Raw genomic sequence first — 15000 nt, 5'->3', positions numbered from 1 at the left:
GGGGGGGGGGGGGAATAAAAAGACAAGGGTACTTGCCTTTTATGAAGAAGAGGAGAAATAAAAAGACAAAAAAGAATCTCTGAAATAGATTTAGGCGTAATATCAATAGGTGGTTTTATAGGGAATGATCAATGAATATATTCCAAGCAGAGAATAAAAATCGGTTGAAGAGGTGAGGTGATTGGTTGATTGACTCTAAACTTACAATACGAAATAAAGGAACATGACAGACACACAAAATACGTCAAAAAAACTTCTGAAGAATAAGAATATGTGTACTTTTTTTTCATTCCTTAGTTGTGCACACTGAAGCAAAAAAACTTACATTAACCAAAAACTTACAATCCTTAGTTGTGCACACTGAAGCAAAGTAGAAGAGTAACTGAAGAATCGAAGTATATAACTTTGTGAGGAGATGCAATCCTTCAGCGGGGGGGTGAGGGGGGGGGAATAAAAATACAAGGGTACTTGCCTTTTATGATGAAGAGGAGAAATACAAAGACAAAAAAGAATCTCTGAAATAGATTTAGGCGTAATATCAATAGGTGGTTTTATAGGGAATGATCAATGAATATATTCCAAGCAAAGAATAAAAATCGGTTGAAGAGGTGAGGTGATTGGTTGATTGACTCTTCACTTACAATAAAAAATAAAGGAACATGACATACACATAAAACAAGTCAAAAAAACTTCTAAAGAATAAGAATATGTGTACTTTTTTTTCCATTCAGACAGCTCTCTCTCTCTCTCTCTCTCTCTCTCTCTCTCTCTCTCTCTCTCTCTCTCTCTCAGCAATGCCATTGCCAAAAATCAAACAATTTTTTTTTCTTTTTTCCTTCTATTTCGGCAATGCCACTGCCACAAACTAATGGCAACAATTTTTTTTCCCTTCCTATTTCCGTAATGCCATTGCCACAAATTCATTCTTGCAATCCCCCCCCCTCTATTTCGGCAACGCCATTGCCACAAAGTCATTCCCACAATTTTTTTTCCCCTTCTATTACGGTAATGCCATTGCCACAAACCAATTGCAACAATTTTTATTCCCTCCTATTTTGGCAATGCCATTGCCACAAATTCATTCCCACAATTTTTTTTTTTAATTCCTCCCTAGATTTCAACAACCACTTTTTTTTCCCCTCCCATTTTCGGCAACTTGGTTGCCACAATTGGCAACTCATTCGGGCACTCCCATTGGGGGTACTTGTCGTGCAGTGGTTGGGCAATGGAATGAATTTCGATAATACCATTACCGAAATTCATTTTTTCTCCCTCCCAATCACATCACTCAACTTTCTTCTCTCTCATACGTTTTCTTACAATTTCGGCAACGGTGTTGCCAAAATTTAGCCTCTCTCCTCAATTTGCTAAATAACTTTGAACAGTGCCTATAACAACAATAAACTCCTTTTTTTTGCAATATTTAGCCAAAAGACTCAAAGTAATGGCATTTTGCTAAATTTGAAAAAGTGGTATTTTGCTATATAGTTTTCAAATTAGGGCTAAATACCCATTTTGACCATAAATATTGGTTTTTTTAATTCAAAAATTTGTCTCTCTTCAGGACTGCTGGGAACTTGAAATTAATTAATAATTATTCAAACATTCTCTCTCCTCTATCTCTTCAGTGAACTTTGGGAACAACAAAAAAAGAAAGCATAAAAAAGAATTAAAAAAAAGTAAAGAAAGAATAAATTAATTAAGAGTATTTAAATAAAATGAAAAAAGAATAGAATATGTGATAGTATATTATAAAGTGGTGTATTAAAATAAACAAAGTAACTTTTTAATGTGTCTAAAAGATATTTTTTTAATAGAGCATCTCCAATAAATTAGCCAAAGTCATTTTTTGGAAAACAAACCCAAAAAAATCGACTCCAACAGATTTTTAAAAGCAAAAAAAATTCCTTTTTTTTTTTTTTTTGAAGTTGCTATAGTAATTCTCTTGATCTAGAGAACTGTAAGGACTCAACTTGAATTGAGTATATTGGGTCTTTAGCCCAACAAGCCCAAACAATACATTTATAGAGAGTGGGCTGACAGGCTTAGGTGTTGGCCGTTGATCACCATGCCCAAACTTATCTTTAAAAATGGCTAAGTGTTTTCTTACAAATGAGGGAATGCTCCTCGGCCAGGCCGAGGAGGCCTTTCTTTCTCCTCTCCCCCTTTTTTGGCTTTACTAACTCTTCTTTTATAGTTTTCATCTTCCTATCTTTTGCTTCCATCTGTTGATTGTCTATTCGCCTTTTTTCTGGTCGTAGATACTCAAGTGGCTCACTCTGACCAACGTTATCCTGCCAAGGGGTTACCTCTCCATTAATGCGGCCAGGAGGGTTAGTTGAGTGCATTAAATGCGAGAGTGACAGCTTACTTTGGGGTTAACCACTCCCTGATATCACTCTTGTCAGGCCGAGGACAAGGTATCCTCGGCGTGGATTCAAGAGAATTGGCTTCCCCCCTTCTCCTCAGAAATAGCTTGCGCTCCTCGGCATGGGCCTTGGGCCTGCTATATGATGGACCGAGGCTATCAGGCCCACGGACCCCACAAGAACATTGTAGCAACTCTAAATCATTATTTTATTTTATTTTATTTTTTTTATAAAAAAAAAACCCAGCTAAATAAAAAACATATTCTTTCTCTTTCCTCCTTTCTTCTTTGTTCATCTCTCTCTCTAATGCTTCTTTATCTCAACGGTTGAAAAGTACAACATACCACAATCAAAACAAAAATACAATCAAAATACTCGAACCACAAAAACATTCTTTCTCATAAGCCTAATGAAATCAGGAGAGAGAGAGAGAGAGAGAGAAAGAGAGAGAGAGAGAGAGAGAGGCCCATTTGGGCCACATGCTACTGGAGAGGAGGACAAGTGGCTGTGGAGGCAGAGTAGATCAACGACAAGGGTTTGACCGATGTGAAGGATCTCCATTGGTCTTTCATCTTTGTTCTCCACAGATTCTCTGTCTCTCTGGTTGAATGAATAGTTTTGAAACCCGTACCGTACAATGAACCGTAAAAGGAAGAAGTTCAAGGTTTTTGAAGTCAGATCAAGGTTGAATCGTGATGATGTCATAATTAATTTAATAATTATTTAAAATATAAATAAATATGTTATTGTAATAAAAATAGACTAAAATAGTCAAAATAAATATAAAAACAATCTTTCAAATGTATTTTTTACATCACAACTTTCATTATAATGTTTCAAAAACCAAGATAATATTAACAATCATTAAAAAACAATAATAATATTATTAATAAATTAGTAGTTTATATTATACTATTATCAATGTAAGATTTATATTAAAGACTAAACAAATATGTGCAATATTGTAAGCATTTATTTAATCAAAAATGTCAATCTTAAATTCATAATATTATCTTCTCTAAAAAAAAAATCATAATATAAAAAGCAATAAATGAATTTAATATAACAACAGGTGGGTTTCTGGTATAAAGAAGTAATGTTAATGTAACAAAAAGTTTCCCAATTTTTGTTACAACTTGTTTTACTACGTAGGGAATTATGTGTGGTGAAGAAAAATTTGTGTATTTATAGGATTCACATTTTCACCCCTCATGACTCACATGATGAGACTAGTTGTGAAAAAATATATGAAATTTTGTATGACACTAGCGTTACTAGTTAAGGAGATTTTAATTACAGATTATCAAAAATAAAAAATAAAAGAAGACTGAGTATGTGTTTGGATAGGACTTAAATCCACCGCTGCGATTTGAAACGCGCGTTTCCTCTCTCTCTCTCTTTTTTTTAGTAGTCACAGTTATTGACTTTTAGAGGCAAAATTTATTGTTCATGAACTATCCATGCACTGTTTATGTATTTAAAAATATTAAAAATTGGTCCTACGGTACTATTCAGACATTTAAAAATTATTTTACTACAGTGTTTTCAATTTTCAGTTTTCAATTTCAATAAAAATAAGTTATATCTAAATGGTCACATCATTCAAAGTCACGTTAATACCAAAAAATAAAGCAATCATATGAAAAAAAAAAATTAATTACAAAACATTGAAGGGTGGAGACATGGCCACATGTCCAACTTTTCACATGGGAAAGGAGTGTAGTGCCTGCCAATGTACGTGCCATAGTTTTAGACAAGACAACTCATTGAAATTTTAAAAGGCTTAAAGCTTGTCTTATTTTAGTTTTGGGTACTGGACAATAGGAAGAGGCCAAAATAGGAAATTAAGCCCATTTCCCAAACAATATATTTATTAGCCACGATTTCAAAAGTATATATTTTACTAAAATTTCAAACTTCAAAAACTTCAAAGTATATAAATTGAGTCTCAAAGACTCGGTTTTTATGATCTGATCACGTTTGATGTGGCATTTTTTCATGTAGAGTTCACCTGAAAATCGAGTCTCTAAGCCTCAATTTATAAGCCATTTACAAAACGATTATAATGTTTTAAACACAACACCAAGCAAAACTCAGCAAGAAAATTTTTGAAAAAAAAACAAAGTCACAGAGAAAAACTCACCAATAGAGAAAAACTCACCAAGAAAAACACATAAGAGAGGTTAAACCAAAAATTTTGAAAAAAAACAAAGTTACAGAGAACTAATCCACCAAGAAAACCCATTCTACTCAACTTTTTCAACCCACAGCGACCCACAGCTAGCCACAAGCACTAATGGCCACCCACGCCCCCAACCACACACGGCCCACGCCAAGCTAAAGCCACCCACGCCAACTTGAAACCCACCCCACCCATGGTCCCACGCCGATCTGAAGCCACCCACTCTGATCTTGATCTTCAATAACGATCTGAACCTAAACCATGGCTAGCCACGAGAACTGACGACCACCCACTCCCCACGACCACACAGAGCCCACATCGAGCTGAAGCTACCCACTGCAATCTCGATCTTCCTTCGTTTCTGGTTTTTTTTTTCCTCTCTGATGAGATGAGAGGTGTAAAGGGTGTGCATTATATTTGTTTTGTAAAGGGCTTATAAATCGAGTCTTAGAGACTCGATTTCCAAGTGGATGCCATGAGGAAAAAACCTCACATCAAACGTAATTAGACCATGAAAACCGAGTCTTTGAAACTCGATTTATAACCTAAAATCGAGTCTTTAAGACTCAAAATGTTAGTAAAATATATACTTTTGAAACCATGACTACTAATTATATAGTTAGAAAAATGGGCTTAATTCCTAATTTTGGCCGCAGGAAGAAGGAAAACTTAGAAGAAGAAGAATGAAGAAGGAAAACTTAGGAAGCATTTGAATAGCTGATGCGTTTTAGCGTTTTGTATTTTGCACTTTTTTTTTTTTTTTTTGGACCAGCACTTTTTGCACTGTTCATGAGACATGAATAGTGCAAATAGGCAAATGAACAGTGTTTTGTGAGTGTGAACAATAACTAAAAATTATTTTTTTAGTTTTTCAGTTTTCAACAAAATAAGTGATATCCAAACGCACCCTTAGAAAAAGAAAGTGTAAAGAAAAGGTTTATTCTTTTCATTTCTATTTTATTTTATGTGGATTTAGTGTGTTTTGGCCCTTTTGGGACTGCAATTTTGGAGTTGAGGGCGAGGAGTAGTGATAAAAAGACAAGAGTTCAAGAGAGAAAATGGCACAAATCAGCAAAGAACGTTGTTTTACAAGAGAAAAGTCATTTTTGCTTTTTTTTTTTTTTTTTTTTTTAAGCTTTGGCCTGAACTGTGAGACTTTGTCACGGTACTTAAAATTTTTTTTTTTTTTTTTGGACCAGCACTTTTTGCACTGTTCATGAGACATGAATAGTGCAAATAGGCAAATGAACAGTGTTTTGTGAGTGTGAACAATAACTAAAAATTATTTTTTTAGTTTTTCAGTTTTCAACAAAATAAGTGATATCCAAACGCACCCTTAGAAAAAGAAAGTGTAAAGAAAAGGTTTATTCTTTTCATTTCTATTTTATTTTATGTGGATTTAGTGTGTTTTGGCCCTTTTGGGACTGCAATTTTGGAGTTGAGGGCGAGGAGTAGTGATAAAAAGACAAGAGTTCAAGAGAGAAAATGGCACAAATCAGCAAAGAACGTTGTTTTACAAGAGAAAAGTCATTTTTGCTTTTTTTTTTTTTTTTTTTTTAAGCTTTGGCCTGAACTGTGAGACTTTGTCACGGTACTTAAACCCGTGTGGTTTGACTGCAGTTCACACAATCCACTAAATTTTTTGTGTAAAACGGCTTTTGAAATTAAAATAACCATTTCAAGTTGCAGTTTCCGGTTAACCAAGTCAGACCGTACAATTCGGTCCAAATTTCAAAACTATAACGAATCTTTGAGTCTTAACTCTATTTTTTTTTATTTTTTTTAATGATGAAAGTTTGACTCTGTTTGATGAGTCCTTGAGATATTTCCTATTCTAAACTTTTGGTATGTGGTGGAGAATTGAATTGGAATTATAAAGGAGTGTGTGTGGTAGTTGCAACAATGGGTTGTAGATATGGAAGGGGTGTGTCCGTGTGTGGTGGAAAAAATGGGTTAATGATAAATGAATGAATAATAATAAATAAAATTCACTAAAAAGAGAATAACAATAATCTCGAAAAAGGTAAAATTAATAAATATTTTTAGAGAAAATTTAATGAGATAATTTCAATCTAAACTGCATAAATTTGATAAATTTCAAGACTAAGATAGATTTGATAACTTTCAAAATACATAGAATTTAAAAATATAGAAAAAAACAAAAACAAAAAAAAACAAAAAAAACTTGCACAAGAATAACATAAATATGATAAATTTCAAATTACAATAAACACTAACAACTCACGATATTGTTATCTCAAGTGCTTCAAGAGATAAATTGAAAAAAAAGACCATCTACAATTTTAAAATCTTTACCCATCGAGAGATTTTAAAATATATAGTTGTTGAGAATGAATAAAAAAGATTAAAAAAGGAATAAAGAAAAAATAATGAATGAATGAAGAAATAATATTTAAATTAAAAAAAAAAGGCGTAAATGCACTTTTAATCCCTACATTTTGACCCGATTTCTATTTTAGTCCCTACATTTTATTTTTACCACTTTTAGTCCCTAAACCAATTAATGCGTGATATTTAAGTCCTTACCGTCACCCAACTAACTGAAAATGCTGACGTGGCTGACGGCACAATAAAATAATAATTAAAAAAAATCTATTTTGACATTAAAAAATTACCACATCAGCATCTAAATTAAAAAAAAATTATTAATTTTAATTAAATGAAAAAACAAAATTAAATCCCAAAAATCAAACTCAGAAACCTATAGATTATGTGGCGTAATTGAGTGTGGCGTGCAAGAACTTGCTCTTCATGTTCTTCCCGTATCCAAGATAATCCCTAAACCAATTAATGCATGATATTTAAGTCCTTACCGTCACCCAACTAATTGAAAATGCTGACGTGGCTGACGGCACGATAAAATAATAATTTAAAAAAATATATTTTGACATTAAAAAATTATCACGTCAGCATCTAAATTTTAAAAAAAAAATTATTAATTTTAATTAGATGAAAAAACAAAATTAAATCCCAAAAATCAAACTCAGAAACCTATAGATTATGTGACGTAATTGAGTGTGGCGTGCAAGAACTTGTTCTTCATGTTCTTCCCATATCCAAGAACAATCAAACCTAGAACAAGAGTACAATCAAACCTAGAACAATGCAAAATTTCATACAAAATCTCTTTCCTCCACCAAACATATAGAACAAGAAAAAAATCATCAAACCCAAACCCACATGAGAAAACCAACCTAGAAAAATCATCAAACCTCCAACCTAGAAAAATGTCAAACCCAGAAACCTCCAACCCAAAACATGAACTTCATTCTTCATGTTCTTCTCCAAATCAAGACAAACCCAATTGACTAACCCACTCAAAATCAATCTCAGCACAAAAAATTCCAACACAATCAACATTGAAACCTCGAGGAAATCAAACCCATAAATCCAAAAAAATATACAAATCCGCATAAACAAAAAAACAAAAAACAAACCCATAATAGTTTGGGCAAAATCTCAAAACACAGACAAACTCAGAACACATATAAACATCAAGGGCAAAAAAAAAAAAACACAAACAAACCCAAAATTCGCCATCAACAACACCAAATCTGCTGTCAACAAACACAAATCCACCATCAACAGCACTGAATCCACCATCAACAAACCCAAATCTACCATCAACAACACAAAAGCACCAATGTTCTCTACCTTCCTTCTTCGACGGAAAACTTCTCATGCAAAGCGACCTCGACCACTCCGATCCGAGGCTCCAACACCATCGTTCTCTCTCACCCAAGTTGAGTTCATTTTTCCAATGAAATCCATTGTTCCCATCGTTTTCTCCACATCAAGAGAGAACCTTGATCTGCTGCCCCACGAACCTAGGTCCAAACCCAAACAGTCATGCTCCTCCTCCACAAATCAAAACCAAACCCATAGATTGGCTTCGCCGGCAACAAATCGGAGATGTTGGAGGTGGGTATGGCTTCGCCGGCGTGAGGGAGATTTTTGCCTTGGTGGATTGGGTACATGCAGGAAAAAGATTGGCCATGTTTGATAGAGAAATTTTCAATTTCAAGCTTTCAAATGTGAACACAAAAAATCTTGCAGAAAGAGGTTACAAGACTTATAAATGAAGTGACTTTCTCAATACCCAGATTGAAAAAAAGAAGCGTTTCTCTTGTCAATGATCAAGTTGAGGCAAAGAATCAAATCTGTGGACTCTGATGGCTTTGCAGACAAGGAAAACTGGGATTAGACTTCAAACCCAAATGGAATTCGACGCCAAAAATGGGACTCAACATAGACAACCAAAAAATGAGAAGACTTTACACTGATTCTAGATTCAGATTTGAAAGGTCTTAGCTTTTTTGGTACTAAATAGCGTAAAGAAAACAAAATATAAGGAAATTACAAACCAATCTGGGTTTGAGAAGTCCTGGGATTGAGTTTAATTTTTTTGGGTCTTGGGATTGAATTTAATTTTGTTTTTTAATTTACTTTCTTTTTTTGTTTAAATTTTAAAATGCCAAATAATATTTTTTTTAATAATATTTTAATCGTCATGTCAATGTCACGTCAGCGCCACATCAGCTAATAGGTATTCCGTCAGTCACGTCAGCATTTTCTGTTAGTTGGATGACGGTAAGGACTTAAATGTCATGCGTTAATTGGTTTAAGAACTAAAATTGGTAAAAATAAAATGTATAGACTAAAATAGAAATTGGGTCAAAATATAGGGAATAAAATGCATTTACGTCTAAAAAAATTTTTATTTATAAAGTGTATTTGAAAAAATACATAAATAAAAGATAAATATGACTGTTCACTAGTTGGATATATCCTACGTCCTAACAACTCTTATTCATTTGAATAAATCCAAAGGAATTGACTTTCTTTTACACGATTGATTGTACCCTTTCCAGTTTCCACAGCATATATAGTCAAAACGTCATTTTTTTTTTAAGCAGAAAAAATACCAAATGGTTGACGTACAATTTTAGTGAACAATTTGCCATTTGGTTCCGCTCGCCGTGCACGAATGTAGTGAAATAACAAAAAAAAAAAACAAAAACAAAAAGGAGAGATTGCTCACATGTGCAGCCTCTCCTTTGTTTTGAATATCTAAACCAAAGTTTTTCTTTAATGTGATGGTGCTGACAGTTGAAACATAAGTTTTTCACATGTGCAACATAAGTATCTATATATATTCCTTCGTGTAAGAATTGAACACATTATCTTTTGCACAACCGCCCAACATTTTTGACTAGTCATTTATGACCAGTAACTTATGACACGCAAATACATTTTTTGTAAAAGGGTGCGGGTCCAACACAAAGAATGTTTTGAACTTGCCTTTGAAATTTCTAAGAGAATTGGGATATATATATATATATAGAACACTCAGACCCCCCACTTTCATTCATGCTTGAGATTATTTGAGAGAGAGAGAGAGTGGTAGAGATTCAGCAAGAGAGAGAGAGACAGAGATGGAGGAGCATGATGTGGTGATAGTAGGGGCAGGTATAGCGGGTTTGGCAACAGCAATAGCCTTGAAGAGAGTAGGGGTTAAAGCATTGGTATTGGAGAAATCAGAAGGGCTAAGAGCCACAGGTGCGGCCATAGGTCTTCACTCAAATGCTTGGCTTGCCCTTGAAGCCCTCGGCGTAGCTCACAAGCTCACCGCCACTACTATCCCCTTTTGAGAAAGTACTGTACTTTTGCACCATTTTCATTTCATGAGTTTCCTTTTCCATTTCAGATAACAATTATGCGTTTCTATGCCATTTTAAATTTCTTCATGAAATTTTTATACTTCCTTTGAAGACATTTTGCTCACTTTTATTGCACGCACTCTCACTTATGCAAGCATTCACGTTAGTCTGTTTAAATATTTCATTTTATATTAACATAAAAATCTACTTTTTTATTTATTTTTTTATTTTAGACTATTATTTTTACAGATCACTCAGATTATCTATTGACTATTATATTATATAAGAATATGCTACCGAGTGTCTATAGGGTACTCATTAATAATCCATTTAAAGAAAGTTTTTATAAAAAATGAAAAAAGTAACTAATATTTTAACAACTTTTTCATTTCTCAAAAAATTAATGTCAAAACTTACCTAAAATTGATTATTAATAAGTGCTTTAAGGGCAGTCATTAGAATAACCCTATTATATATACCCTTTTTATTTAAATAATTATTTATTATTATTATTATTTTTAGTTCTCACAGTCTCTTTTATCTCTCCTCTCTTTACGTTCTCTCTCATTTCTCAGCTCTCTTCTCTCCTGACCCATACAAAAATTCCATGGTTGGGCCTCTATGGTCATGGCTAAAGCTCACATGGCCACCACAAAGGCAAACCTCCATGGCAAGACCTCCGTTTCCTTCATCTGCTGTGCGTTGTTGATGCTTCTTCTTGTGCAACAGCTGTAGCCACTGTTTCTTCTTGTGCTACTGCTGTAGCTTGTAGCCACCGCTCTTTTTCTTCTTCTTCTTCTTCTTGACCGCTTCTTCTTCTTTTTTGATGATTCACATAAATTTATACATGGGTTTGATGATATGATTTTGAACTTGATGAATTTAATGATTTGTTCAACGGAGGAGGTAGAGAAGGAAGAGAGTCTGAGGAGAAGAGAGAGAGAGAGTCTGATGTGAGAGTGACGTGAGAAACGAGAGAAAAAATTATTAAAAAAATAAAATACAAAGCTACATTAAGTTTCGAATAACTTTTCTTTGTTATCTTCTAGCTTTCTTTGTTATCTACAATATATTATTTTCAAGCTTGCCTTCCAAAAATATACTTGAAGCTTTTTTATTATAAAAGTATAACTGTACTTTCACATAATAAATATATTAAAAAAAATTAATTCAAAGAGCGCATAAATCTCCTCTCCATTCCATACTCTTATAAAATTAATATGAATAAGTGGAAATACATTATGTCCAAAAAATATATTATCATATACATATCATAAAACAGTTAAGATTTTGATCTATATTGGTTTTTTTTCCCTTTGTTTCTATAATAGGGGATACGTAACAAATATTAATACCGGAGCAACTCAACAGATCACTTTCCCCCAACCTGATAAGTATGTTACTTAAACCGTATCCTTCATGTTTTCACCTTCAAATCCATCGCCAAGTTCACAAAGCTTGACCCATTATTTCCCTCTGGTGGTGACGCAGGCATGGACATGAAACTAGACCAATACATCGTAAAGCCTTATTGGAAGCTCTGGCAGAAGAATTGCCAATGGACACCATCCGTTTCTCTTCCAAGCTCAAGTCCATTGTAAACCTGCAGGCAGAAGAAGGTTCATCCTATGCTATCATTCACATGGAAAATGGAGTTAGCATCAAAGCGAAGGTGAATTATATACTAAGCACATTGTTAAGGATAACTTTTTTCCTTTATAACTTGGCTAGAAGTGATTAGAACAACATCACTTTCACTTGAGTTTACTATTAATACAATATTTATTTGGCCCTAATCCTGACCCCAAAAAAAGTAGAAATTGAAAAAAAAAAATTTGTGAAAAATTGTGTTCGTAGACTCATTGATGTATGCACAATCCCTCAAAATGGTTATTTTATACAAATAAAAAATTCCTTATATTACCACATAAATCCTTATAATTAAAAACTTTTCTTTATAATCTATTACGACATAAATCTTTATAAATCCTAAACTTACTGTGAGTCAAACCTTAAACCTTACTAGTGTGTTTGGTGGCCTAGTAGAAGTAGCCTTAGGCCAACAAGATTTTATTATGCAAAGCAACTTAGATTCGAGCCACTGCTCTCCCACTAATGACATGTTAGTGCTCCTTATATTTTATTATAAATGAAGTCTTTGCCTGGGAGCGATTAGGGGCTATTAAGGTAATAATTAGGTAAAGAAGCCACAATAATTGCCCCTCTCCTAACCATTTTATATTTACCAAAAAAAAAAACCTTAAACCTTCTATTTTATAATAAAGTGACTACAATGTCATTGAGTATAATAATATTGAGATGCACCCCTTAGCCTCAACTATGGGCCCGTATTATACCTCTTAATTAGTAGAGCTTACACTTTACATGCTTAATTGTTAAATTTTTTTTCTTTATTCTGAATGTTACAGGCTTTAATAGGGTGTGATGGGGTTCATTCTGTGGTGGCCCGTTGGTTAGGACTGACCAATCCTGTCAATTCAGGCCAATGGGCCGTGCGTGGGTTGGCCATATTTCCTGAAGGCCATGGGCTAGACGTTGACTTCCAACAATTTGTAACTATTGGCAAAAGGGCTGGCTTTGCTGCCCTCAATGATAAAGAGGTCTACTGGTTTCTCGTAGGCCAATCCTCAAAAGGTTAAGCCTTTTCATTCCACCTTAACACCTTTTCTCTTATATTGATACTAATCTTATCAAAGGTTTTCAAAATTTAGTCCATATTGAGTACAAATTCAGACTAGCTACCTTGACATGAATTTTAAGTGATTATGCTAGTTTTCCCAACCTCACGCAAACTTTTTACTGTGATCATTAATACAAGTATGCTACCCCAACCCCAAGCAAAATAAACCTAGTGGAAGTTTAGAGTCATATTTATCAAAACATGAGTAAACAAGCGTGAGTGGAAGTCTCACATGAAAAAAAAAAAAAAAAAAAAAAAAAAAAAAAAAAAAAAAAAAAAAACCTTAAGAAATTAATATAATATAATTGGGTCATAACTTAATAGGCTTAAACTTTTAGATTAAGTGATCTCTACCTATTATATTAATGCCCATCAATCAAATATTTTCATTTTTGTGTCCATGTTTACAGCTATTTGATACTCTAAAAACAAAGAAATGATAGACAACATCAATTGGATTGATTGAGTCAAAACTGGCAATGAATTTGTAAATTGCATTATTAGTCACCTAACCAATACTAATGCTCTTACACATTAAAAGGAGTGAGTATTTTTATAATTCATTGGTTGTCCAAAAATTTAAACTAAATTCAATTATTTTGACTGTTATAAATTCTAACAATCTTTATCATTCCAGGTGAGGACATCCCACACGACCCTGAGATGATAAAAAAAGAAGTTATTAGTAACTTTGCTAAGAACTTCCCTACATCATACTTGAGAGTTGTTCAGCATTCAGATCTTTCAACAGTGACATGGGCTCCCCTGTTGTTTAGATTTCCATGGGACGTAATACTTGGAAACCTGAGCAAGGGAATATCACAGTGGCTGGTGATGCTATGCATCCTATGACACCTGACCTAGGACAAGGTGGTTGCTCAGCATTGGAAGATGCTGTTGTTTTAGGTAGACACATTGGGAACTTAATCATCAAGAACAAAAAGCTTGTGGCAGGAGATCAAGTTGCTGAAGCGTTAGAAAGATATGTTAAGGAAAGGAAGTGGCGTGTTGCTAAGTTGATCGTGGGCGCGTATCTAGCGGGCTGGGTGCAACAAGATGGGTCTGGATGGTTTATGAAGTTCTTAAGGGATTCAATATTCTATAGGCATTTTTCTAGTTTGATATCTAATGATAAGCAGTATGATTGTGGGAAGTTGCCTTGTGTTTCATCATCAAATAATGAATTGGACAATGACCCAAGAAAAATTTACTAGCTAAAATCCCAGATCAAGTGATGCAGGTGCGTAGGGTGTGGCAGCTATATGGGCGACATGTTTCATTTATTTATAAGTCCATTATTCTTTTATTTGTCTTTAATATTCATTCAAAGTTAATCATAAGTCTTCTTGGTAGTTGTCCAAGCCTAATAAATCTGATGTGATGCGAAGTCAGTCTAAGGAGTTGTCATCTATATTAGAAGTTATCAAACATTTAGTTGTAAACATTTATTTCACATTCAATGTATTCACCTATCAATTTCAATAAGAAATCATAAGAAGTCAAAGAGTTTTTATTTAGAAAATTTTTTGCAAGTGTCCTTGCCTAGGAGTTGAGTGATTCCTCTTAATAATCAAATGTGTGACTTGGTCAGATTGAGTAGCATCTTAGAACTATTCATCTTATCACGTGGTTAAATCTTTGGAGTCCAAATTGGACAAGCAAAATTAGCAAATTACAAAACCTCTCATTATTTATGATTCACATTGTAAATACTCTTACAGAATAAGGTGGATAATTGTTAACCAAACTATTAATTTTGATACTAAATTGTAAATAAATAAAAAAATAAATTTCAAAAACGTAAAGTGCTCTAATTTAATGTAATAATTTAGTAAGGTTAAGTTTTTTTTTGGTCATAATTATCCTTTAAAAAAATATAAAAGTTTTTGTTGAAATATTTAATTAATCTAAAAATAAATAATTTTAGCATTGACAATAAACTGCGGTGTACATAAGTTAATTTACTATTAACATTTGGAATAAATATATTTAGCTTTCATTACCAACTACAACGCATGGCATAGCCTAGTAGTTAATACATAAGTTAATTCATTAAAGCGCAGAGTT

The 15000-nt window shown here is 33.5% G+C and overlaps 1 protein-coding gene across 1 annotated transcript in view; it reads left to right on the top strand.

Moving 5' to 3' along the window:
• LOC112024068 (monooxygenase 2) overlaps window positions 1-14455 on the top strand; it is a 30452-nt gene extending 15997 nt beyond the window's left edge. The window contains 5 exon segments of the mRNA XM_065775197.1: window positions 11564-11626; window positions 11724-11904; window positions 12662-12887; window positions 13571-13744; window positions 13747-14455. Of these exon segments, the coding sequence (XP_065631269.1) occupies window positions 11564-11626; window positions 11724-11904; window positions 12662-12887; window positions 13571-13744; window positions 13747-14147 (1045 nt within the window). The 3' untranslated portion in view covers window positions 14148-14455.
• The last annotated feature ends 545 nt before the right edge of the window (window positions 14456-15000 follow it).

The sequence above is a fragment of the Quercus suber genome, unplaced genomic scaffold (assembly GCF_002906115.3).
Source record: "Quercus suber isolate HL8 unplaced genomic scaffold, Cork oak 2.0 scaffold_106, whole genome shotgun sequence".
Taxonomy (NCBI): Eukaryota; Viridiplantae; Streptophyta; class Magnoliopsida; order Fagales; family Fagaceae; genus Quercus; species Quercus suber.
The sequence above is the reverse complement of the archived record's forward strand: the minus strand, read 5'-3'. Positions and strand labels throughout refer to the sequence as shown.